Raw genomic sequence first — 27,881 nt, 5'->3', positions numbered from 1 at the left:
AACTCTGCTGTACCCATCTGGGATCTGGCTCCTCTTCTTCCTCATCACCATCACCTGCCATCATGTCCTCCTGCTCATCTAACTCTGGCTCTGGTGCTCCTGGAAAGGCACTCCCCCACCTAGACTCTGGCCTGCCCTCAGGCCATGGAATCTGCGCTGCAAACTGGTCTCCAGTCATCAGTGAATCTGGAGGAAAATCAGGGATGCCCAAGGACAAATGATACATGCTCTCCTGTAAGGACACCTGACCCTGCCTCATACTAGTGCACCAGTCGCGGATATCGTCCTGACGAGCCAGACTCTGCTGCATGTAGCGAGTGAAAAGATCAGGTGAAGGAACAGACGGCGCTACAGGTGGTCTGGCCGCTCTAACATTCCTGCGTGGCGGAGGAACTGGAGGAGGGGCATTCATAGCAGAGAAGTCGTCCCTGCTGCTGCAATTTCTATCAAAGAATTTCTTGTTGAGAGGGGGTTGAAGTTTCAAAGTGATATCAGAAACTCCAGGTACTCCACTGGCCTTGCACAATGCTGTCACCAGGGCAGGAAATCCAAGCTTACATGTATCATTATCAGCAATCAGTGCCATTTCTTGAGAGATATAAGCTCCCACATCCATGTCAATCCCTGTCATAATTCCATATACCATATAAGATCTTTCCAGATTGATGTCGGAAGTATGAGAATTGGGACAAATGTTGGTGAATGTGAAGAGACTCCAGATAGTGGCCAGTGAATTCAAATGTTTCCTTAATATTCTCACTGGTGTCCCACTAGTGCCAAGCTGATAGCCATATCCGGGAAGGCATAAAGTGGAGGCAATAAGGTCATGATCAGGATAGGCAGACATAAAAGCACCTAGAGGGCACGGCTGAAACATCAGTGTATTCAGAATCCTGTTCATTGATCTGCGATCATAGCGTACGAGCTTGCCTCTCACTTTTGAAACTCTAGAGTGAGGCTGAGAGTGGTCAGGTTCCCAAGCATTTGCATAAAATTCTTTAACCAAGACTTCATCAATCTCATCTGGAAGGCTGGCTAAAACAAAGTTCCATCTTCTCTTCTTCAGTTCTTCCTGGATATGGTCATACTCTCCAGGTTTCAATTCAACCCTCCTCTCAGGTAATAATGCCCTGCCCATGATAATCTGATGAAACCTATCAGAATGTGCCTCTGATATAAAACGGTCCTGATCATAGTTCAGGACAAGGTGCTCCTCTTGGGCTTCTGAAGGTTGGGATCTAGAAGAAGACCCTCGGGTGGTCTTCCTCTTCTTTTCTTGTGTGCTCTTGGGAGGTGCCATCTGCAAGAATTAATGGACAGTACAAACAATTGTGGAAAATGGGTCAGAGCAAGTGAATTAATCAAAACACAGATGCTGCCAGATGGAATTCGCTATGCGCCACTGTGCGCTATGCGAATTTGCAAATTCGGTGCCTACTGTCAAGATCAATTCGCTATGCGACACTGGTCGCTATGCGAAAAAGGCGAAATAGGTGTCCACTCTCTGGGAATATTCGCTATGCGACCAGAGTCGCTGTGCGAATTTCATATCAGCAATAAAACCTATAATTCGCTGTGCGACTTTCTCGCTAGGCGAATTTCATGTTCAGAAAACCAGACCTCGAATTCGCTATGCGAATCTGTCGCCTAGCGAGAGACAGCGCAGAGGACATCCATCAGATCAAATGACAGTCATGGATATGCATAAACAGATAAGGCTTGAAAGTGTATATGCACACAGTGGTTCAAGAGAGCATTCCAATCAGACCAAAACTCCTATTATACTCCTATGAACATTAAAAACAGAGAAGCAAATGGAGAGTAGAAAATGAAACCTGTGAGAGTGACCAAGATTATTTGAACAGGATCAGAGAGTGAAGAGGCACTTGAAGCAAGGCAGAAACTGAAATGGTGGCAATGGAGATAAAGTGGAGAAATTTGCAGAGAGGAAGGTACGTTCGCTGTGCGAAAATGGAAGAGAATGGTGGCAAGGGAAAATGAAGAATGGTAAAATGAAATGGGGAAGAAGTAGGTTTTTTAAAAAAAAATAACTGAACGAGTCAATTCGCATAGCGCACCACAGCTGTGCGCTGTGCGAATTTCTCTCGTTTTCTGCACCTTGGAATATTTTATTATTTTTTTATTTTTTTGAATTTTTATGTTTAGTCGCATAGCGCACCTCAGCTGTGCGCTGTGCGACTAAATTTTTTTTTTTTTTATTTATTTATTTTTTTTTTATTTTTATTTTTTTATTTTTTTTTTTTTATTTTTATTTTTATTTTTTTTTTTTTAACAAATTCGCAGAGCGCACTTCAGCTATGCGCTATGCGAATTAAAACGTAACTCAAACACCTCTCTTTTAATTCGCTCTGCGCATCATTTCGCTGTGCGAATTTTGACAGAGCTCACCCCCAACTTTGGGTAGCATAGCGCAAAGTGTGCGCTATGCGAATTAAATGCTCAAGTTGCTCTGGTGATTTTATTCGCCTTGCTTATCACATGCGCTATGCGAGTACTTCCGCAAAGAGAAAAATTAAACTTTTAAATCGCAAAGCGAATGCAATCGCTATGCGAACTTCAATTTCAAAACAATTTCTTTTTCTCTCTCGCAGAGCGCATAAAATTCGCTGTGCGAATAAATCACTGCGTTATAAAATCATCTAGTCGCAGAGCGCACCTCAGCTGTGCGCTGTGCGAATAGAGCGTCAGAACTCATTCCCAAACATCTTAGCACTTCCTCTCCACACTCAAACGTAACCATTACAGAAACACAATCAACAAACACATATATATACAAACCTGGGCTAGGGTGCCTCCTAGCAAGCGCTTCTTTAACGTCACTAGCTTGACCCAGAATCTCATGGCTCAGACAATTTAATAATTGTGGTGAGGCGTTTAACCTCACCACCCAAATAAGGTTTCAATCTTTGGCCATTAACAATCCAGCTTCTATTTGAATTCTCAGAATTTGGATCCATTAGTTCAATAGCACCATAAGGCTTGACTGCCTTTATCACAAAGGGACCAGACCATTTAGATTTTAACTTACCTGGAAACAATTTGAATCTTGAATTAAACAACAATACCTGTTGTCCAGGTTGAAAATCTCTCTTGATCAGCTTCTTGTCATGGTAGACCTTGATCCTTTCTTTGTATTTTCTTGATGAATCATAGGCAGTCAACCTCATTTCCTCCAGCTCTTGCAATTGAAGCTTTCTTTTACCTGCACACAAAGAATCATCAAAGTTAAGAAATTTTAAAGCCCAGTATGCTTTATGTTCCATCTCAACAGGGAGATGGCATGACTTGCCATAGACTAATTGGTAAGGTGTTAGCCCTATAGGAGTCTTCAAGGCAGTCCTATAAGCCCACAGGACATCATCTAATTTTGCTGCCCAATCCTTTCTTGAAGATGATACTGTCTTTTCCAGGATTCTTTTTATCTCCCTGTTGGAGACTTCAGCTTGACCATTGGTCTGTGGATGATACGGTGAAGCAATTCTATGCCTCACATCATAATGTTTCAAGACCTTGGCCAACTGGGAGTTACAGAAATGTGATCCTCCATCACTTATGAGGATCCTAGGTACACCAAATCTACAGAAGATTTGCCTCTTGAGAAATTTAACAACAGTCTTGGCATCATTCTTCTGGCATGCTGCAGCTTCCACCCACTTACTGACATAATCCACTGCTACTAAAATATATTCGTTGTTGTAGGAAGAAGGTAGTGGTCCCATAAAGTCCATTCCCCAACAATCAAATATTTCAACTTCTAAAATTGCCTGCAGTGGCATCTCGTGTCTTTTTGATATGCTTCCTGTTCTTTGGCATCTGTCACACCCTCTAGCATGAGCATGTGCATCTTTGAACAAGGTAGGCCAAAAGAAACCAGATTGAAGCACTTTGGCGGCGGTCCTTTCTCCATTAAAGTGACCTCCATATGGCGAATTATGACAATGCCATAGGATTCCAGCAGCTTCCTCTGCTGTAACACACCGCCTAAGTAAGTGGTCAGCACCCAGTTTGAAGAGATAAGGATCATCCCAAAGATATTCTTTGGAATCATGAATAAACTTCTTCTTCTGCTGCCAAGTCAAGTCATCAGGGAGAATCCCTGCAGCCTTAAAATTAGCCATATCTGCAAACCATGGCCTCTGTTGTATGAGCATCAGACGCTCATCAATGAACTCTCCCTTTATTTCTCCCTCTTTATCAGTCACTTCAGAGTTAAGAAGGCGAGACAAATGATCAGCAATCACATTCTCACTCCCCTTCTTATCTTTGATTTCCAAATCAAATTCCTGTAACAATAAAACCCATCTTATGAGACGTGGCTTTGAGTCAGATTTTGCCAGTAAATATTTGATGGCTGAATGGTCAGTGTATATGATAACCTTAGACCCTATCAAATAAGGTCTAAACTTTTCAAGAGCATACACTATTGCCAAAAATTCCTTTTCAGTGGTGGCATAATTCAATTGTGCCCCATTCAGAACTTTGCTGGCATAATGAATAACATGAAAAATCTTGCCACGTCTCTGTCCCAAAACAGCCCCAATAGCATAATCACTAGCATCGCACATTAACTCAAAATTTTGAGTCCAGTTTGGTGCGACTACAACAGGGGCTGATATCAACTTCTCTTTCAAGATTTCAAAAGCTTTCTGACACTCCCCATCAAATTCAAATGGAGTGTCCTTCACAAGCAGATTACAAAGGGGTTAGCTATCTTGGAGAAATCTTTTATGAATCTCCTGTAAAAACCAACATGTCCAAGAAAGCTCCTTACCCCTTTGACATTCATAGGAGGCGGTAACTTTTTAATCACATCAACTTTTGCTTGATCCACACCTATTCCCCTGGATGAGATCTTATGTCCTAAGACAATTCCCTCACGAACCATAAAGTGACATTTTTCCCAATTTAGAACAAGGTTCGTGGCAATGCATCTCTTCAAAACTACATCCAGGTTCTCTAGGCATAAATCATATGATTTTCCAAAAACTGAAAAATCATCCATGAAGACTTCAATGCAATTCTCTACCAAATCAGCAAAAATGGCTAGCATGCAACGTTGGAATGTAGCAGGAGCATTACAAAGACCAAAAGGCATCCTTCGGTATGCGAACACACCAAAGGGACAAGTGAAAGCGGTCTTTTCTTGGTCCTCTGGATTCACTACTATTTGATTGTATCCTGAATACCCATCCAGGAAACAATAATAAGCTTGTCCTGCTAGTCTTTCCAACATTTGATCCATGAAAGGGAGAGGAAAATGGTCTTTCCTGGTGGCTTGATTTAATTTTCTATAATCAATGCACATTCGCCACCCTGTGACTGTTCTTGTAGGAATTAATTCATTTTTCTCATTCTGCACTACAGTCATACCTCCTTTCTTTGGAACAACATGCACAGGACTCACCCAAGCACTATCTGAGATAGGATAAATCATTCCTGCTTCAAGCAATTTAAGCACTTCCTTTCTCACCACCTCTTTCAAATTAGGATTCAACCTTCTCTGTGGTTGTGCTATGGGCTTATAATCCTGTTCCATCATGATCTTATGCATGCAGTAGGTTGGACTTATGCCTTTCAAATCAGAGATGTGCCAACCTATTGCCTTTTTATTCTCTGTCAAAATTTTCACTAATTTTTCCTCCTCACTGTTTGATAGAGAATTACTTATGATCACAGGCTTCTTAGAATTTTCTTCTAAAAACACATACTTGAGATGATCAGGTAGCATTTTTAATTCCATTTTTTCGTGATCATCCAAGTCAGCCTTTTCCAATTTTTCCACTCTCACATCAGTGGAATTCTCTTCTTTTAATTTTTCTAGATTTTGTGAAATCTCCTCCACTTCAGATTCTTCTTCAACAGTCAGCTCTTCACAAGCATCAACCAATACACGCTCTAAAGGAGATTTCACATACATCTAATTTTTTACAGTCTCAATTACATCATCCAGTACTTCAACTTTGAAACAGTTCCCTTTATCTTTTGAATGTTGCATAGCCTCCACAACATTAAAAGTTACTGTTTCATCATGTAGCCTCACCTTCAAATGACCATCATCAACATCAATTATGACTCTAGCAGTTTTCATAAAAGGTCTACCCAATATAAGAGGGACTTCAGTATCCTCCTCCATGTCAAGAATAACAAAATCTACTGGAAAAGTAAACTTATCAACTTTTACCAGTACGTCTTCAATAACTCCATATGGGTATTTTAAAGACCTATCTGCCAATTGTAGAGTCATCCTTGTTGGTTTTACTTCCATGTCTCCTATTTTCTTTAACATAGACAAAGGCATCAAATTAATGCTTGCTCCTAAGTCTATCAATGCTTTTCCAACAGGGAGTTTTCCAATTGTACATGGAATAGTAAAACTTCCAGGGTCTTTGAATTTTGGTGGTAGAAGTTTTTGGATGATGGCACTACAGTTCCCTTGCACCTCTATTGTTTCTTCCTCAATATACTTTCTCTTCTTGGTCAACAGATCTTTCATGAATCTAGCATAAGAGGGCATTTGTTGAAGTGCTTCAGAAAAGGGAATTGTAATTTCCAGCTTGTTGAAGAGAGCCATAAATCTAGAAAATTGACTTTCTTTTTCCTTTCTAGAATATGTCTTTGGGTACGGTAAAGAATTCACAATCTGTTTTCCTTTTTGGCTCTCTTCAATTTTTTTATTTTCATCTTTCTGCTCTTCCACTTCTTCTTCTTTATCTTTCTGTTCCTCATTTAACTTTTCCTCCTGATCCTCTTTCCTCACAACTACACTTTCTAACACTTTACCACTCCTTGTTGTTATAGCTTTACAGTGCTCTTTTGGATTTGGTTCAGTGTTAGCTCCAAATGTATTTACAGGCTTCTCTTCTAATTTCTTGGCCAACTGACCCATTTGAACTTCTAAATTTCTTAGAGATGCATCTGTGCTCTTTTGATTTGATATGGACATCTGCATAAATTGTTGAAGAGTTTCTTCCAGTTTTGATGTCCTATCAGAAAGAGTGGGTTGTTGTTGAAACTGTGGAGGTGGTCTACTGGAACTAGCCTGACCCATGCTAGGATGAGGTCCCCATCCTTGATTATAATTTCCATTATTACCAGAACGGCCTTGATTTCCCATATAATTGACCTCTTCCTTAGCATTGGTAAGTATAGCACACTGTCCATTTTGGTGCTCTCCACCACACAGTTCACACCCTTGCACAGTATGTTGTGCCTGTGATACATTTTGAATCTGTAATTGTGATACCTTTTTCATCAGAGACTCAAGCTGTTGAGTCATAATTTTATTTTGGGCTAATAAGGCATCTTGGGATTGCAACTCAAACATTCCCTTCTTTTGATTTTGTCCTCTCTCACATTGAATATCATTGTCACTAGATGCCATATTTTCAATAATTTCATGAGCTTCATCAGGTGTCTTCCACCTAATGTTACCTCCTGCGGAGGCATCTAGCATCAATTTTGTGTGAGATTTTAACCCTCCTAAGAACAGGTTCAATTGAGTGGGGACATCAAATCCATGTATGGGAGTCTTTCTTAACAATCCCTTAAACCTATCCCATGTCTGACTCAAAGTCTCTTCAGGTTCCTGCTGGAAAGAGGATATTTCTTGCTTGCCTTTGTTTATTTTTGATTGAGGGAAATATTTCTGCAAAAACTTTGACACAACTTCATCCCAACCTGTCAGACTTCTCTCAGGAAAAGAATTTAACCATTTCTTGGCATTGCCTGCCAAGGAAAATGGAAAAAGACTAAGTCTGATTGCATCCTCTGACACATTCAACATTTTCACAGTGTTGCAATATTCATTAAAAGTTGCCAGATGATCATAGGGATTTTCGTGTGACAATCCTGAAAACTGATTACTTTGAACAAGATGTATCAATGCTGGCTTCATTTCCATGTTAGCCGCAATTATCACAGGTTTGGCTATACTGTTGAAAGATGTAGGTACAGTCACTGAAGCATAATCTTCCAACGTACGCCTTCTTTGTTCATTATCCTCGTTTTCCTCCATCTTTTTACCCTCTCGGTCAGATGAAGAATAAGCGTTTGAAGACAAGCTGGATTCTCTAGCTTCTTTTTTTTTATTTTCTTTTCTACGCCTACTATTATTTCTACGGGCTGTCCTTTCAATCTCAGAATCAAACAATAAATCCTCAGATTTTGTTCTGCGTGGCATGCAGAACAAAAATCTCCAATGACAAACCCAAGAAATAACAACAGGAACAAAACACAATATATACAGATACACAGAAAACTAAAACAATGAATTTACAGAGATAGGAACAAAATTGAAATTGATAAACAACTAATTGAAATAACAAAACAATCAAATTCCCCGGCAGCGGCGCCAAAAACTTGATAACTTTTTGGCAAGTATACCAAATCGTTACAAGTAATACAGTGATAAATAAAGTATCGTTCTCCTCAGGGAATTTGTGTTACGTTATTCAATTAAAATTTATTTATCAAAATCAATTGAACAACAAAATATAGGTGAATTAACAGTTTCAAGCTAGATGACAATTTAAAATTGAAATTAAAATTTAAAGAAAGCTTCATTGGAATTGACTTCATGACCACATTACAGTGACTAATCTGAGCAATATAACTTGCGTTCACACATCAACATCACAGTATCTTGGTTTAATTCCTTAAAACAAGTTCTAAAGAATTATGTTCAATTCTTAATTCCTTAAGTAAGTAAACATAAACTTTGCATTAAGAACGATGTTATTGATGACCAGGAGAATTGAAACTATTCCTAGCATCTTTCCTTCTGGTTGCTTTTCTTGCGTTAATACTCAAATTTACTTCCCAGTACAATTTAAATATAAAAACAAGTTTATTTTACTTCCGTAAAATAAAATAAAAAGTAAACAAGAAAAGCATACGAACACAATTTATATTGAACAGGAAAGATTACATCAAATGTCAGCCATTACAGTCAATTCCAACGAATAAAAGTTTAGCCTATCCTAGACATCACAAACATACTCATTTCTGCAATTCCTTGCATGATGTGCAGTCTTGATGTCTTCAGAGAGGTCTCTTGATGGTCTCCTTGTTCTCCAGAGCAGTTCTTCCCCCAAAAATCTATTTTCCAGTCCTCTTTTCTATCCCTCAAAGCACGTCTTTTAAGAGACAGTTTATTTCTCATAAAACTGCTCCATTCGCTCAGCGCACAGAAGCAGATTCGCTGTGCGAATTAAAATTAATTCAGCACTCAACTGCACCAACTCGCTAAGCGCACAACCTCTGATGCGCTGTGCGAATTCAAGACTTGAAATCTCCAAACTGGCATGATTCGCTCAGCGAACCAATGGTGGTGCGCTGTGCGAATGTATTCTCCTGGCTCTGCGAATTTTGCTTATGCTATGCGAGAATTGGCTGACAATTTCACTTTTGTACAACTTTTCCTGAACAATAATTTACAACACAATCTACTTCCTATTACGACTTTTCACTGAGTAATAACATGAATAATTACAAAATTGAGATCCTTTATAAGTGTCAAAACATCTGTTTTTTCACACTTATCAACTATAGGCTTAGTCGTACAATCAATAACCAACACCTTCCCTATACACAATCTCCGAACCAGTTCCTTAATAATTTTGCTGCAAGTGGAATCTTGGAATATAAAATTGTTAAAATACAAGTTTAGTTCTTACATTTCTTTATATATAAAATTCCGACACCAAAATATTTAAATAAAAAAATATTTACGAATTAGTTCCAACAACTTTAAAAAAATGTTTTTTTATTAGATTTTATTAACATTGTTCTTTTTGTTAGATATTGCACGAAAGTCATAATAGAATCTCCAATATCGAGAGTATGTCCTTGTAGAATATAAATTGTGTAAATGATAAACCAGTCTCACATCATTACCAATACTAAATGCCTTCCATAAAAAAATCTCATTTTTTCCTTTCAATGAAACAATATTTGATAAACCTCTCATTAGTTCTAAATGGGCCACAAACTACTTGCAATAATGATATTGAAACACAATTTTTGCACTCTTCTACCTAAATTGGGTTGAAAAATATAATTAAGGAAAGATCAAAATATAAATGGATCTAATTAGTAGTGATGGTCAATTAAGATATTTTTTTTTTCATTTAGAATACTCAGAAATTACAATAATTTTAGGATAATCTAGATGAGAGGACAACGAATTAAGTGAAACTTTGATTATAAACAACTCGTTTTGATGTCGAAAAGTTTAAAAGTCATTGCAATGTTATATTACATATGTGATTAAGAAGGAAAACAAATGATATAGTTTTATTAGAAAAGAAGACAAATAATTTGATTTTATTTTAAAACGTGCGTAGCAATAATTGAATAATCAACTTAAATGACTAGATCAATATATACATAAAAACTATTTAAAGTATAACAATTTTTTTAATAAGGAATAATATTCATTCTCATTTAATTCAAAGATAATATATTAAAAATGTAGAAAATGATGCACCATTATGAGTTGTCTTCCTACTAACATGAATTCTTTCTAAAAATATAACAAAGAGAAAAAGAACTACAACATTTGCACTAATTACAAAATTAATGAACATGAAAACTACCATAAATGCTGCCAGGATAAAAAAATTGCAGAAATTCAAGAGATGAATAACATATCATTCAACAAATTTTGATAAAGGAAACTTGACAGATGTCTTACTATCAATACAAGAAATAGAAAGACGATTGTATGTATTGGAAAATTCAAAGTTTGAATTTCAAGTTATTTTGCCTTCAACTTCATCATATTACTTAACGTGTACGTACAAAGTCCATAAGTTTATAAAGTACTAACCACAATCAAGATCAACCCCAAGTCTAATCTGACCCGTTCTATTCATTGTCCCGTCGTTTTTTTGGATAAGTTGTCTCATAATGCATTGAGTTGAGATGACATGAAATTGTGGCGGACATTTATCCAAATCGGCAGCTCTAAATCAAAGGAAAAAAAATATAAATATAAGTAAATTATTTAAACAGCAATACTTACAAAATTGAAAAAGGGCACACACCTCTTATGAAGTGAGTAATTTAATAACGATTATTTAGTGACACGGATAACGTTGTCCCAAATTTAGAAATAAATAATTATTGCGCTATTAGCTTCGTGATTATATCATAAAGCCAATGTTTTTATTATAAAAGCATATAAATAAGCAAGAGACTATCTAAGGACGAAATTCTACATAAAAACGGGTACAAATATTTTGTAAAATTAAATTACTTTATACTTAATTTCAAAAAACTTTTTAAGTTCAGTGTGAATTAAATTATATTCCGAGTTTTATTTTAAACAATTGTGAAAACAAAATTTATAGTAACTATTGAATGAATGAACTTTCTTCAAAATATTTTTTAAAATAATTATTACAAATTTCTACTTTTTTTTAAGAATCTGTACTTTGCATTATAATTTTTTTATTAGATAATAACAAGCGCCTTACCGCTAATGCTGAGATAAAGCGATAACATTTTAATCATAAAATAAAACAGTCACCATTAAAAATGATTACAAGTCGCGGAAAGGACAAGGGACACTGGCGCTGCTAACCATCTACACCCTGTACCTCACGTTCATCTCAGGAATCCAATGCATACTGGACCACACGATTTTGACGCAAAACAACACATAACATCACATAACACTAATACAGACACTAATAATGCACATGACAAAGGTTACCACACTAATAACCCTAATTAATTGATTAAACTAATAAAAATAAAACCCACGGGGATGAAATGGATCAACGCAGAAACATATTTGCGGTGGCCATAATCGGTTGCGTCGGATGAGGAATCTGCCACGGCTTGAGGAGAGGATCTGGAATATCGGGAATCTCAAACGATAAACCTCCGACCTCTTCAGCGATTTCAAGGATAGAGTTCAAGAAGCGTAATCGTTCGGTCAGTTCCATGGTCTGAGCCCTCAGAATGCTGTTCGCTGATTCGGTCTCAGCGCACGCTTCTTCCTTGGCCTTTATGTTCTCCACAAGCTTCTTGTTCGCGCCTTGCAATCTGCTAACCTCATCGGTCAAATCCTCCAGCTGTTTCTGCTTCCTCATCCGCGATCGCCGCGCGGATTCGCGGTTCGACAGCATTCTCTTCCGCTTTCTCTCGTCGATTTGCGGATCTCCTGCCTCAGATCCAGAGCTCGTCGCCGAACGTTGAATCGACGCCATTTCCGACAAGGAGATGTGATTTGAGTTGATAACAGAACAAAATTAAAAAAAAATGAAAGCTAATGGAAATAGGGATTACAGATCTAATTAATTATTGGAATAATAGAACAGTAATTAACAACGGAGACGGATCTAATTAATCACGGATTTGAGAGAGAGTTCATGAGAAAACATAGAACCAGTATAGAAACACAACGGAGAACGAGTGCAACAGACGAATTCGACGCATATCTTGTGTCATAAAAATTCGGAAAACATTGGTGTGTTTTGCAAAAGGCCTATGCTCTCACAACAGAATTGAAACTCAAGCGAGTCCTGATTCGGGGCAAGAAAACCCTAGATCTGAAACAGATCAGCTTCTGGGGGACTAATTGATTTTCTGAAACGAGAAAGGACAATATCAAAGAAATGGGGAAAACCGGGGAAGGAGAGGTTGTTGGCGAATGAAAAATAGGGGACAGAAGAAAAATGTGTGAAAAGGGTTATGATAAAGAAGGTGATAATTGAAGGTGAGGTTAGTTTTTATAGAAAAAAAAAACGAAGGATTGGCAGTGTTTAATTATTAAAAAATGAAAATTTCAATGAATGTCAATTTCGAGGTGCCTGAAATGAGAGCCTCATCGCTTGCGCATGCAATGACGACAGCTTTGTTCCACCCTAAAATCCTGTGCCAACTTTTACCTCTTCTGCTTGTTGCGGTAGATAAAATGAGTATGGAAATGAAATTTTATTAAGTTAAAAAAAAATATTAATATTAAAATGTAATTTCAGTTTCTTTCTTGTATGATTATTTTCTTTTTGAAATAGAGATATTTGATTTCAAAATTTTAAAAAATTAGTGAATATTACTTCAATTTTCACTAAAGAGACAAAAACTGTGATATATATTTTTACGTTACTTAACCGAAAGTCAATTACTTTTAAAACAATGCAATAACATTGAAAACTTTTTTTAACAAATTTATTGTAATGGTCAAGTTAGTTATTTAATATATGTAATAAATAATACAGTTAATGATAATTTACTCACAAACCGGTGATTCTTTACAGTAGATGAATTATAATTTATAGATATGTTTCTTTACTTATTTGATTATTTTTTATTTTTTATTATCTAATGTATTTCATACTTTTAAGGCAACGGACCATGTTAACAATTATTTTTAACAATTTTTTGACAATAGACTATGTATCACAGTTTTATTTGTCTGTATATTTGAAATACACCAATCACAAACTATCACGTAAAATTGTAAAAAAGTTGTTAAAAAAACACTTTTTCAAGGTAATATGTTCAACATGCAAGTCTCATGTTATGTCATGAATGCTGGTAGAGTTGAACATTCTCTTAACCTTGATACACCGTTTTTTTTAATTATTAAAATATACTTCGAAATTATGTAATTCAAATAGACTACTTACTACTTACTCGTTATAGTCAATCGAGTAATGATTCTTTGACACACCTAAATTTTTTAGGTTCATTTGACAATAACCTTACTTACTTGAGAGGTTCTCCCTTCACCTCACCAACATCATCCTACACCTCCTTTCTTTTTTTTATTTACAACTCTACCCTTCTCAGAAAGAATATTTTACTTTAAAAAAGCTGACCCATTTAATGATTAAATTGAAGCAGTAGCCCTACACATCTTTCTAATTGAGTTCAGCCTTACTGCATTTCAGATTATTTTGTAAACCCTACACCCTTTCCTCCCTTCCTCCTCCTTGCCTCTCCTTGTCGCATTTCATTTCAAACTCACATTTTTTTCCTCCTGCACTCCTCTCCTCCTCCCTCATCACCAACTTCATTTGTTTTTAAGTTCTTCTGGTGCAACAATGTAGATATTCTTCTTTTCAAAGAGATAACTTCAAGGACAGATTTACTTAAGGTCATTAGAGAAATTGGGGCCTTAACCGCACTTGAAATTGCGGATCAGGCACCGCCGCACATGGAACTACGGTAGGGAGGGATGAGAACCTCACTTGGAGCTGCGGTTGACGGGTCACCGCAATTGGACTTGTGGTTGGCGTTCGACACTTTTGCGTGCAACCGCACTTGGAACTACATATGAGACTAGCCGCACTCCGACTTGCGATTTACAGTGGCCGCACTTGGAGCTACACTGCTTGTGTTTTTAGGGTTTCTTTTATTACTTTATTTTCTTTTATTATATTTAATTAAATTTGTTTAAAATTTATAAATTGTATTTCCTTATATTATTTATTATTTAGTATTTTTGATATTTATTTATAGTATTAAATTTGTTTAAAAAATATATGTATGAAATATTATGTTAGTATATTTAATTTATTTTGGTTAATATTTTATATAGTTTTTTGTTAATATTTTATATTTATATATTCTGTAAATTTTATTTTTATGTTATATTTTATGATTAAATAATATTGAATATGTTTTTGGAATATCTTTTCATTTTTTGATTTATTTTAAAGTCAAAAAATAAGAAGAGGAAAGAGATACATGTAGGGCAACAAAATGAGATTTAGGGTTGCTGGTGGTTACGAAATCATTAACTCATAATCAGTTTTTATTTAATTTTAATAAATTATTTAATAAATGAAGAGCAAATGTGTAAAATGGAAGGTGCAGGAGGAAATTAGTGAGATGCAGGGAGGACTCCTCTGCTTACTTTTTACTCTCTTATTTTTTGAAACAATACAAAAGTTTACACTTTTATTACTATTTTATCCTTATAATTTGTGTCAAATGAATGTAAAAGTGTGTCATGATACTATTTGTCTAATCAAAATTCGTCATCAAAATTATGTTGAACGAAAACCTAATTATAATTTAATTTTAAAAAAATGCAAATAATAAATTAATAAATTAATAAAAAGTAAAATAAATAATAGTTATAATTATAATTTAATTTTAAAAAAATGCAAATAATAAAATAAAGCAACTTAAAATAAATAAATAGTAATTGGTGTTTCATAATTTAATTTGAACATAAATTCTTACTATTGTAATAATTGATATAAAACTTACTAAATCAGAAATATAAAAATATTTTTAATTAAAATCATTGTTTCATAGATTATTAATTACAGTTTAAGTAATTAATTAAATAGTCTATTTCATAATTGTTTAGTAAAATTTCAAAATTATTATTAGAGAATAAAAAAAAATGTAGTTAGAAATTTTGATTTTAAATATGTAAAAATTATCACTACAAAAATTTAGATTTTTACCGGGGGTTATTTTTTCCGTTTCCGGCGGTTTTAACCCCCGGAAAATACGTTACCCGCGGTTAAAAAAATCGCTGGGAAAAGCTGCGTCGCTAAGTAATTACCGGCGGTTTTTTGAAAAACCGCCGGAATTAGCGGGGGTTATGAAAAACCGCCGGAAGTAGCGGGGGTTTTTGGAAAAACCGCCGGAAGTAGCGGGGGTTTTTGGAACAACCGTCGAAAGTAACGGGGGTTTTGGGAAAAACCGCCGGAAGTAGCGGGAGCTTTGGCAAAACCGCCGAAACTAGCGGGGGTTTTGAAAAAACCGCCGGAACTAGCAGGGGTTTTTCAAAAAACCGCCGGAAATGTGTATATATTTTTTTTTTTTTAGTTTTTGACTGTAATAAAATGAGATTATAATAAAATTAGTTTTATTAACCAAACATAGAATAAAATAATATAAACTAAAACTGAATATTATATATAAAATAAACTATATTGTTCAAATTGTTCAACATATTAACATGTTCATACAAGTAATTGTTGATATATTAAAAAGAAAAATATTCAATACTAAATTAAAATATAAAAAATATGACTAAGATGTTCATTATATTACTAAAAAAGAAACAATGTCTAATTTTTTAGAGGTTTCTTAAGTGTCCACTCCCCTCAAACTCCTCTTAAGCTAATTGCCTCAGTTCCATTTGGTTGGGAAGAAAACCCAGAAAAACTTCTTCCTAATTTCTCATATGTATCAGTTCATCCTGTGTTTTCCAAACACGAGAAAATATTCATTCATGTAGAGCATCATCTTCAGGTTTTTTTGTTGCATGCAACTTTGGTCACGATGACAAAGACAAAGGAACCTGCAATTATAACAGTAAAAACATAACTAGTTTAGACCTTGAAGCTTGAAGCTTTTACATTTGATGGGACTAAGATACGAATATTATCTTGAAAATCACCTACTTTTAATGGATAAAATAATCATATACATCTATCCACTTTACCACCCATTTACTCTTACCACATTTCCATTTTCCACACAATTACGATATTATAATAGAATATCTTAAATGACTATTGTTTCACTCATTCATGTAGAAATATAGTTCATCTATACTATAAAGGATACAATACTTAAATGAAAAATTTGCTTACATATATAACAAATTTAGTTTAATTAAGTTAAGTAAAGGTAATCAAAGCTATTTGACAAAAAAGTTGTAGGGTTTTTAAAATATTTAAAACATTATTCACATGATAAATTATCCAATATCACATGAGTGGATTTCTTTGAATTCTGTGTCTACCAGTAGTACTTTATATATTTTATTCTGACTTACTTTTGCAATTAATTATCAACTATAAAATTTCACTATCAAATTTAACTGGCCTTACATGTGATTTTCTAGTTTATTAAATGTGAAAACTTATAATAGATATTAAGCATTCAACTTTTTATTGACATGTTGTGAAAGTAGAAGAAACATAGAAGACTTGTGGATATGTTTGTGACCATAAAGCTTTAATTTAAAATGCATTTTTTGGCATAATTATAGAAGTCTTCCGGTATTGATTTGATCCATAATACCACCCTATCATCATTTTTTGAGCTATGTATCTCCTCCATGCTACACCTTTGCCTCTCCTTTTTTTCTATTCTCTATGGATGTTATCACTTTTTTTATTATTTCAATTAAATATTTTGTGATACCTTTAATTCTCTGGTATCATCTTTCTCGGCAACAAAGACAGAGAGTCATCAAACTGATTGGAAGAAATTTTGGCACCTACTAAAATGAAATCAAATTCCTAGACAAATTACTTATTTATAAACCATGATTTATGATTGAAATAATCATGCAGCCAGAAAAGAAAAAACAGCACCTGATAATACACCAATCGCTGGAATGCATTTAATATCTTGCCTGTAAAGAGCAAATGACGTTTCGAAATCAATTTGACTCATTTAAATAAATTCAGTTAAAAAGTCATATGGACAACGGCTAGAAAACTCTATCAAGAAAACAGAGCAACAAATACTATACTTAAGGAAAAATGTCATGATGCCCCCAAGCTTTACTGTGTACTCATCATTTGAGGAATTTAAATGGATGTTGTATAATAAAGTATACACTCAAATAACCTATGCAATTTGAAATATATTTCAGAAAGCAGAAGTGCCTTTTTAAAATATTTCTTGCACCAACTTTATTATTATCCTGATAATGGACTCTTTGTTCCAGTTATCAGGGTTAGCAATAGCCTCTTTCTAGTATTTGAAATACAATTACAGCCTATATTCCAATCACATGTCATCGTTTTGACACATATTCATAATATATGCAGGATGCAGACATGAAAGGCCTCTCTACAATAGGGCAGGAGGCCAAACAATGGATTGGTGATGGAGGTTGTACCACTATTCTCCGAGGTCTCTGAAACGCATTAAGAGCAACCCAATTTGGAGATTTTGATTGGGATAAGAGAACACTTTTCAAGAAATTCAAGACATTGTTGTTGGAACTATTGCAGAAAATTAATATACAGATCAAATGGAAACAATATATTAGAATATAATTTTGATTTGAAGATAAGGAATAAGATAAGATATTCTATCGATTCAAAGAGTAAAAACAGATCATCAGATTTGTCTTAAAATTTTCTTTTTAAGTAAAGTCTTTTTGATGTGGAAAATCATTCCTTTCGTTCAAGTATTTGCGTTTTGATGAACACATAACCAAAGATGAAGAGTATTAATAATTATTATACCAGGGAGCTTCGTATGCCAATTCATATGGCCATCTACCAGCACACTGCCACAAGAACAAAATTAATTACAGATAGCAGAAAGTAGAAATCCAAAAGCAACAAGTTCAAATCCAAGAAGAAGTAAACGACTTGAATCAAAACAAGAACAACTTACCAATGTTTCTTAACAAATGAGGTCCACATAGTTACGAGCCGCTTCTGATCCTCAGAAAGACCAAGAAGCTCAAGTTTCTGCATATCAATTTTCTCAATTAATGATTCCTCAAAACATAACTGATTTTGTTGTTTATGGAGAAGAAGTTGAACTTACCTACAGAGAGGAACTATCTCCTCCTCAATGTCACGAGTCCAAAGGGGCACTCCATTTGAACAATAGTGATGGGATTAACAACATGTCCTCTCCTAATAGTATACATCCAATTAAAACTAACCCAATTCTAACCAATTCATAATTACCTGGTGCAGAGGGTGATTGGACCTCGAACTGATTCGAACAAACCAACCTAGGGTTTCTGAAATTGCAAATTTTAAACTTTAAAGAATAAAGAGCAAAGTTGGGTCAATATAACTACAAACACAAACCGACATTAATCAAAACTCACTCCAACCTTCGATTTCTCACCGCGTTCAGAAGTCAACGACCAAATCCAATCTCCTTCGACACACAGCGCGATACGAGCGATAGAGAACAAAGAGTGACTCTAGTGTGAGTAAGAGAGACCACGACGAAGACGACGCCAATGCTTCAAGGGCTTTTTGAGAAGGTGTAGAATCGAAACCAGTGGTGATGAGCGCAACTTTGGATTGTGTGATAAGATAAACCCTAAATCAGAACAAATTTGGTATCGCCGCCGTTTTCTTCTATGGTGCTTTTCGCGTCTTGGAGGATCTGTTCCTCAAAAAAGTATACGCCTCTCAGACCATCGGATTCCTCTCCTTCCTTCGCATCCCTCGCCACTGCCATTCCAACCGTCTACACATGAGTCCAAGCAAGGAATCGTTGGATTTGATGGTCTCCCAATCTCTAAGAGAAGCGCGCGAGGGAGGGTGGGGTTCAAAGGGAAAAGATAGGGTTGGGGAAAATGATTATGTGCGAGAAAATAGGGTTTGGAGAAAAATTAGAAAAATAAGGGAAATGATGAAGGCATAGAGAGGTAAATAGATATTTCGGGATTAAAACTTATTCTAGAAATAAAAAAAATATTTAGGGGCGGTTTCAGTTATAAACCGCCGGAAAGTTTTCGGGGTTCTTAAAACCGCCGGAAAATAACCTCTCCTAAAATATATTATTTTTGTAGTGTATATCGAAAAAGTAAAATAAATCTACAAATAAAAATTAACATGGAAAATTTATTTACCATGTTAATTTTTTTATGTATTTACTGAAGAGTAATAGATTTAAACAATAATATTTAAAAAATTATTTATAATATTAGAAATTAACATTTAACAATGATATATTTAAATACTTAGAAGATGGATATCATTTTTTATATATATGTAGAGCTAAGAAAAAATATTAGGCGAAATGGAAAGAAAAGGAAAATATAGTTAAATGAAATAGATTTACATTTTATTGAAATGTGGGTCTTATCATGTAATGTTGGTTGAGTATGTATTGTTTTGTAAGTTAAACAATTTCATCATGTTTTGGTTTACGAAAAAACCATGATTTGAACGAATAATCTAACATTATCCTATGATTCTTTTCGATGCAATTTGGATGAAGAGCTTGAATTTTTTTTCCCAACATTTTGTCACATTGATTTATGTTGTGGATGATTTTTTTCATCAACAACTTGAATTGAACATCGATAACTAATTCATTTTATTTTGTTTATTGTCCATATAATATAATGTTCCAATGATACGAAATGGCTAAATCAAAAGTACACTTGCATGGGATGATTATTGTTTTTAGGGATAATATGTAAAATCACTACCATTATGACTTTTCTTAATAATTACTTATTAGATAAGTCACGCTCTTATATAAATTATAGGACTAACATTTTTGGCATCAGATGGATTTAAAAACATAATAATTTGTTTTATAGATATTTCAACCTTAACATACAACCAACCATGCTTTTAAAATGAATTTTGAATTGAAAAAAAAATGAACTAAATATGTTTTTAATTTTTATATAAAATTATCTTTTTCTTGTTTTAAAGATCATTTTCATCTTAAATTTTATTGATGAATAAATGTAATTCTGGTAATTAAATATTGTAACATTTATAATATGTGCTGACATGTGAAAATAGAAAATAGAAAAGAGATTATTCCAAATGAGTTGAATGAAATATTTTTGCCATTTTTTATGTTTTAATTTTTTTTTATATATTTTTAAGAGAGTTATTAATATAACATCATTCTCTATTTTGAATTCTTTTTCAACACATACATACGCACTTGCCCCTCCACCCACCCACCTCACCTATATATTGTTATTTTTTTTTATGTCTATATAAACTCTTCTTTCTTGAAATTAGGTTAATTTGTATCCATACATCCGAAATTTATAAATTAGTTTAATGAAATCTTTCTTCTTTTCTTTTTGTTTGTATTTTTTTTCATTTTTTTGTTCGTATTTTTTTCATCAACCTTAAGCTTGTCTTTGGATAAAAAGATGTACTCTAACCACAAACGGATGTATGAATATGTTAGATATTTGTTTTTATGTATTTGAGAATGTTTGTTGGGAAGGTTTGAGAATGATGAATGGAGTGAACCATCTTCATAATTTGAAGAGATGTGCGAGGACATGCTTTCAAGTTATAGGAAAATGATACTTAGACAACAAATTTTGACAACATTTCGACACAGCACACGTGTCAGCGTTTGAGCGGCCCACGTTTTGGTTGGAAAAAGCTGCTGCGTTCTGAGAAAGTCTGATGAAACCTGCTTCAACGCTGACGGGCACGGGCACGGGCAGATTGGGGTGTGCGTTTCAAAAATTAAAATGACGTGGCAATGACAGAATTGGGGGCAGATTCAAATTTTAGGGTTGTTTCGAAAATTTGAGATTCAAATATTTTGAGAGAGAGAGAAAACGGAGAACATTTGATGGAGCACCTTCTTTCCTTCTTTCCTTCTTTCCTTCGAACCAGCCACCACAGCTGTCGCCGGATACGCGCCGCCCGTAGACGTTGCCGTTTTCGCTCCATCCAGTGCCGCCGGTGTCCGTCGTCTTCCACCCAGCCACGCAGTTCCGTTTGCGGGTCGCCGCAGCGCCAGTGTTGGCAGACGAACCGAAGACGGCATCGTCTTCCCTCCGGCCCAGCCAACCAAGTTTGCGTTTTGAGTATCGATTCCTCCCACCCGCTTCCTTCCCTGTGCCGGACCGTTGCGGTGGCCGCCGGACTGCCGTCGGAGTGTCGCCGGACCAAAAATAGTCCCACTTGGTCCCTTCCCTTCCCTTGATGATATTTTATGGACTTGCAAATCTCTTTTGCCAGTAAACCAACTTCCTTAGATTGTACTGATTCATTGGATGGTAGAAATACATAAATTTGTTGCAATATATGCTGTCTTTTTGGACGAATTTCTCATAAACTATGCTTAGAATATATGTTCATTAGATTTGATAGAGTATTGAGATCAAGTTCTTTAATTGCTTGAATAGACCCAAAACTATTTTTGTCGTTCTTGGATTTATTTTGTTAATTTGAGTTGACAAATCATGATACAATGATAATTTTGTTTCGGTTCTTACATGTTTTAATCACATCTATTGGTTTGAAATTCCACAGGAGACTATTGGATGACTGTTGATAATGGAATCATTAGGTAGGCAGACATAATTGGAGGGTTGGTGGAGTGGGAAACATTAGTGGAAGTTTGTTAAGTGGGAATCATTAGTGAAGATCGTGGGAATCATTAGTGAAGATCGTGGGAATCATTACTGGGGCCCTAAACGAGGGGAGCGATCAAGACGAGAGAGGGAGTGATCAGGACGAGCGGTAGATGAGGGGAAGGGATTAGGACGAGCGGTAGATGAGGGAAAGTGATTAGGACGAGTGGTAGACGAGGGGAAGTGATTAGGACGAGCGGTAGATGAGGGACAGTGACTAGGACGAGCGATAGATGATGGGAAGTGATTAGGACTATTTTAAAACAGCAAACCGTTTTAAAACCTATTATATACTGTTAAGACGAACGCCTTGTAAAGACCGAACGTTCAACTGAGAATAAGATCGTAGACAACGAACGTTCACTAACACATAAAATGAACGCCCATCGAACAGCAAGCCAGGACGCTCGTCCAGCGCGCAGCGCAGAGGACGCCCATAGAACAGCAAGCCATTTCAGCTTTTAATTTTCATAATTTTGTCAATTGTTTTTAACTTTCAACTTTTAATTAATTTAATTTTCCTTGCAAAACAATCCAAAAAAAAACCCCCCTTTTTTTCGTGTGTCATCTATGACTGAACCGCAATACTTCCTAGTCTATACTGCATTAATTCAAATCATCAATAACTCGTTAAATGGATTTAGAATCTTAAACAAAAGATGAACATTGGGGCACCTATTGCTGCACCAAATTCAATAAACTGGCCGTAAAAGGTTTTCATATGACGCTACAAAAGCGTACATTAACATAATTACAATTTGGTTCTTAGGAGGACCACGAAAGTCACTATTGACTCGGTGTTCAAGAATCCATATAACAATTCCAATCACAAAAAATGAGACAGTCGTAGCACACCACATATCTGCTGTAAATGGTTGATAGGACGAGCGTCCTCTGCGCGCTGGACGAGCCTCCTCTCTGCGCGCTGGACGAGCGTCCCCTCTGGGCGACAAGTGTCTGGGCGAGCGTTCTCCGCTAGCTGGGCGAACGATCTCCGCTCTCTGGACGAGCGTCCACTTTCTGGACGAGCGTCCTCTGCGCGCTGGACGAGCCTTCTCTGAGCGCTGGCCGAGCGTCCTCTGCGCTGCGCGCTGGACGAGCGTCCTGGCTTGCTGTTGGATGGGCGTTCTCTTCTCGATGCTGACAGCCAAATGATGCGCTCCAAGTCTTTGACAGTATCCAATCCTTATTCTACTTCGAAATAAACAAACAAAAGCATCAAAAAATATTTAAACAGTCAAAATTATACTTATATTGTTACGTGCCTGAATCTGGAATGTAACTAGAACGCTCTCTTCACACACTTTCACAAGCAAGGGATAATGAAAACAATAGCTGAATGAACCTCTTTTATTAAATAAGAATACTGGATCAAGAAAACAAACAATAACTGGGAGCAGGATCTCCGTCAGTTATCTGAGAGCATAACCTCTCTTACAAAATTCCCAAATCAAAAGCATAACTTTTTCCCTAGGTTCCTCCTCTATTAATACTAATTACTCCTTCCCAAAAAGGGCCGAGAATAATAATAACTATTATTTATTATAATTATCTGGTAAGAATATATCTATTCTTATTTATTATATTTATGCGTATTTATTATAATTATCTGGTAAGAATATATCTATCCTTATTTATTATATTTATGCGTATTTATTATATTTCCTTCTATACTATCCTTCTGTTGTCAGATTGACGCTCGTCCTTGCTCAGGCCGCTCGTCCCTTGCTCGTTCAGCCCTTGTTGCTTCCACTCCCTCAGGACGCTCGTCCTCGCCCCTCGTTGCTTTCCCTCGCTCAGGCCGCTCGTCCCCTCCCCTCGTTGCTTCCACTCGCTCAGGACGGTCGTCCTCGTCCCGCTCGCTCTGCTCTCTTTCTCTTCTCCTTGTCGTTCGGCCATCAAGCTCCTCCCTTTCAACCGTTCGGTCATTGTCTTCTTCCGTACGGTCCCCTTCTCTCTCCCTCCTATATCTTCGTCTCTCGTAAACTCGCCAGGTCCTAACATATATCAACAATTATATACTTTTCATGAGAATTAACACTAAAACTTACTCAAAAGCACAACAATTTAAGCAACAAAAACAAGTAAAATTTACACCTATCACTCCTCTCAGCCAAAGGTGTTAATTATACAACTAATCACCCTGCATGTTTTTATGCCACCAAAGATCTATAAATTGACGTACACATATCACATCTCTTGATATAGTTTCCAACAAAAAATATCACAAATCAAAATTAAATTTTAACAAACAACTAAACACACATCCAAATCCACATCTATGTTTGGCACCACTTACTGTAAACAAAGGCTAAAAGATTTCAGGATAAAAATTGACAAACCACACGAAAAGATGATAAAGGAATGTGCTGTACCATTGTCCTGATGCTGCAGAGCAATAAAGCCCGGTATTTGGATCATAATAATAGCCCAAATTGCTGCTATAATAGTACCTGGACCATCAAATATTGATGTCAGAACAAGCTTATAACAGCTCTTTTTGGTAACAGAATTCATTAGAAGAAGAAGTGGGTACAAACCCTCAACTTTTGCCACCTCCTTAATACCATAATGATTTTTTTTTTGGTTTTGAAATTTACAACAAAGATAAATAATGTCATGTATATCAGACTATTTCCCAAAATTTACGTGGAAGAGAAGAGCCATACCCAGAAGATTCATCATACACATAATCATTTTGCAATGCTCCACCTGAAAGAAAAGTAGAACAATGTTAAGTAAATACTAATCAAATAAAAATCAGTAACAAAGACTTTGGAGGCCAATTTACCTACCCTCAGTGCCAGAATTTATGGCGTCCGATGAAGATTGACTAACTGTATTATTTTCATCTGTAGATGGCTTACTGTTATCATCCTCGTCAGCAAACATATCGTAATCACCTTCACCAGTGCTAGAGGCTTCTCCACTAGCCAAATGTTGATTTGATGGACCTTCTTTTGCCCGGGCTAACTTCTCATATCCTTCTGAAAAGGGGAGAATGTAGAAGGCATAAGCATTAAGCAGTTAATACCACGAAACTGGCACCCTTCACTCGTTCTCATAAACCTAAATATCGACAACATCATAGAAAGAAGAAAGAAGAGCCAAGGAAAAATTGACAATTAATAACCTGCCCCAAAATCCAACACTTAACTAATATGGAGGTCCAAAGATAGTTTCTCCAAACACTAAGAATAACCAAACACCATGTATGATATTGATAATAAAACAATAAATTCTATCTTGCATCATGACCATAATAACAACATAAGTTGAACAGTATTATAATAGTAAAACCAAGTAGTTAAATCAAATAAATTATAAAATCAAACAGCATATTACATCATGTTGTTAACAATGTAAACATAATGAAACAACAAAACATAATATAAGTAGAATAAAGCATAGTGTATAACACTAACCCGCTTCACGATCAAAAACCTCTCACTTTTCATGATAAACATATGCGAAAAAGGTCAAGGAGCCAAAGTTAAGCATAATGTAGGCATAGCAACTAAAGATACAGTGAATCAAAACAAGTCGCATGACATAGAGTCTCATCAGCCTATCTAAATGATTACATGTTTACACAATGCATAATATCTACAAAGCCCGGAGGGATTAACTCAACTGTATTCACCATTCTCCATCAGCTTCATAGCATCCTCAGTTAGCTGGTCAAATACAACCTTAGTCTCAGCAGACATTTTTGCCTTTCTGTCACTGTTACCTTTTAGCCTTCTCAAGGCTTGCAAAACCTATTGGAAGAATATCGGTTAATACTGCCCAACTAATGAACCTCAAAAAACTCTTAACGAAGTAGATATATGATATATAATTCCAGCCTAGTCAAGTATAAAGATTTACAAGATATAAAGAGAACATGTAAATGAACATGATATAAAATTAATAATTGCAGTTAGATACAAGCCAAATATAACTTTAAATATTGTTTCTTATATTTTTATCTTTATGAACACCATTAATCCTTTATTTTGAAAAAATGGCAATTAACAGGCTTTCTCTGATAACGGTTTAGGGTTGCCATACTCAACTCAAGTTAAAAGTAAATTTGCATACGCAACTATGGAGTCAACAGCAGATTCGGGTTCTCTTATTTTCTGTATTTATTTGTTCCAACTTGAAAAGCACAATGTCAAAATTACACATTCCTTACACGTTCAGATTTGAGAGTAAAATATTTTTAACTGGATAATATTTTTTAAGGATATGAACTACCCTTAGCAAGAAATTCCACAACTCCTTGGCCACATAAAAAACCAATGATTGCCTAAACAAATGGATGATCTACAACTACTCTGGAGTGAATTGGAAAATAAATATTGTATTTTACAATGATACTTCAGTAGAACAAAGAAATAAAAAATCAGAAAATTAAGAATGATAAAATACATACATACCGTTTCCCCAAGTTCAAGAACATTTGCAATCCGCCTCTTCATGACGGCAATATCTTTAGAAGAAAGGTCCGGCGGCACTCCGGCACAGGGACGGAAGCAGCTGGGACGAAGCGACACCTTCAACGCCTCCCTAAGTTGCTGGGCCGGAACGGACGGAACACGATGCCGTGTTCGCTTCGACCGGTCGACGTCGGACCTCCGGCGCCCCTGAAACGGAACGGGCTGGAGGCGTTCGATCTCTCCGACACGGCCTTCGACAGTGAACGGCGGCACTCCGGCAAGGACTCGGTCTCTCTCTCTGTTCGCTGGTGAACCCTTTCTCCAACTCTCTCGTCTAGGTCACACAAGTGGGTTTCTGTTGTTCGCGCTTCTCTGTCTACGAAGGTCGAATACCATTTGAAATTTGAAACGCACAAACGCAAGCTGCCCGTGCCCGTCCTCGCCACGTCAAATTTGAAGCAGGTTTGATCAGATTTTCTCAGAACGCAGCAGCTTTTTTCGTTGTAAACGTGGCCCTCTCATTCGCTGACACGTGGGCTGTGTCGAAATGTTGTCAAAATCTGTTGTCTAAGTATCATTTTCCCAAGTTATATGGAAAGACAAAAATAGTACTTTGTTTTGATTTGAATTAAAACTGCAACCAAACATACAGATGTGTCCTAGTCAATATAAGATTTTTTTACATTGAATGTTTGAGGAACTCAAACTTTTATTATTGATGTTGCAGGGAGCTGAATCAAGATAATAATGCAGTAGGTTGAAGGCATAATCGATTTTACGTCATAGAATCGATTCTGAATCCGAAATCAATTACGCTAAGCTTAGAATCTGAAACTGGAACGATTACCATTATCATTTTTATTTTATATTCATTTTAACTATAAGGGTAAAACTGGAACGATTTTATTTTTTAATTTATTCATTACTTAAAAACATTCTTTTTCTCATATTTGCTTAAACTTTGCAAAACATTAAAGTTGTACAGAATTTTAAATTTGAATGAAAACAAAACAAAAGTTCATTTTGAATAGACTATGACAAAGTGTTTTTTAATTGATTTTTATTTGTAAACAAACATAAACTTGCTTGTATTATATTAAAACATCTAAACAAATATTCACCGTTATTTTATGTTAGAGAAATTTTTTAAGAGCTTTTAATTAAGTATAAATAAATATGTAAGACGGACAGACAAATTGATCGGACTAAAATTCATACTAGGAATTACAGGCAAAATATTTACCTGCCCAATATTTTAATTCTCTAATTTTAAATCATATATTTTTATCATGCTTATATAAAAAAACATGGAAAAAAAAATAATCACTACATCATATATATAGGAATCTGAAATTCTGACGTAGGGAGAAGGCATAGTGAATAATGTTACAGCA

General features: G+C 35.7%; 2 protein-coding genes, 1 long non-coding RNA gene and 1 pseudogene across 4 annotated transcripts; all 4 read right to left on the bottom strand.

Annotated features, from left to right (window-relative positions):
• Positions 1-2,858: 2,858 nt before the first annotated feature.
• LOC148198133 (uncharacterized) lies at positions 2,859-6,265 on the bottom strand (annotated as a pseudogene).
• Positions 6,266-11,507: 5,242 nt separating this feature from the next.
• LOC124829792 (bZIP transcription factor 53-like) lies at positions 11,508-12,733 on the bottom strand. The gene has a single exon (XM_047303362.2). The coding sequence runs from the start codon at positions 12,234-12,236 to the stop codon at positions 11,802-11,804; it is 435 nt and encodes a 144-aa protein (XP_047159318.1). The 5' UTR covers positions 12,237-12,733; the 3' UTR covers positions 11,508-11,801.
• Positions 12,734-15,888: 3,155 nt separating this feature from the next.
• LOC148198132 (uncharacterized) lies at positions 15,889-21,474 on the bottom strand. Its single transcript, XM_088115713.1, has 7 exons — positions 21,318-21,474; positions 18,663-18,718; positions 18,361-18,437; positions 18,207-18,250; positions 17,322-17,362; positions 17,149-17,246; positions 15,889-16,297 (listed from the first exon to the last, which is right to left on the bottom strand). Exons 1-6 carry the CDS (start codon positions 21,472-21,474, stop codon positions 17,151-17,153), a joined length of 471 nt encoding a protein of 156 aa, XP_087971839.1. The 3' UTR covers positions 15,889-16,297; positions 17,149-17,150.
• Positions 21,475-24,487: 3,013 nt separating this feature from the next.
• LOC148198131 (uncharacterized) lies at positions 24,488-27,064 on the bottom strand. 2 transcript variants are annotated; one of them, XR_015786709.1, is made up of 5 exons: positions 26,488-27,064; positions 25,489-25,824; positions 24,859-24,929; positions 24,733-24,775; positions 24,488-24,516 (listed from the first exon to the last, which is right to left on the bottom strand). It is a non-coding gene; the product is annotated as an uncharacterized LOC148198131 (long non-coding RNA). The 2 variants fall into 2 exon arrangements; XR_015786710.1 differs by having other exon boundaries at positions 24,502-24,516; positions 24,855-24,929.
• Positions 27,065-27,881: the final 817 nt, after the last annotated feature.

This window comes from Vigna umbellata, chromosome 5 (genome assembly GCF_029865625.1).
Source record: "Vigna umbellata cultivar VRB3 chromosome 5, Vumbellata_1.0, whole genome shotgun sequence".
NCBI classification, from domain to species: domain Eukaryota; kingdom Viridiplantae; phylum Streptophyta; class Magnoliopsida; order Fabales; family Fabaceae; genus Vigna; species Vigna umbellata.
Note: the sequence above shows the minus strand (reverse complement) of the source record. Positions and strands in the feature narration are given on the sequence as shown.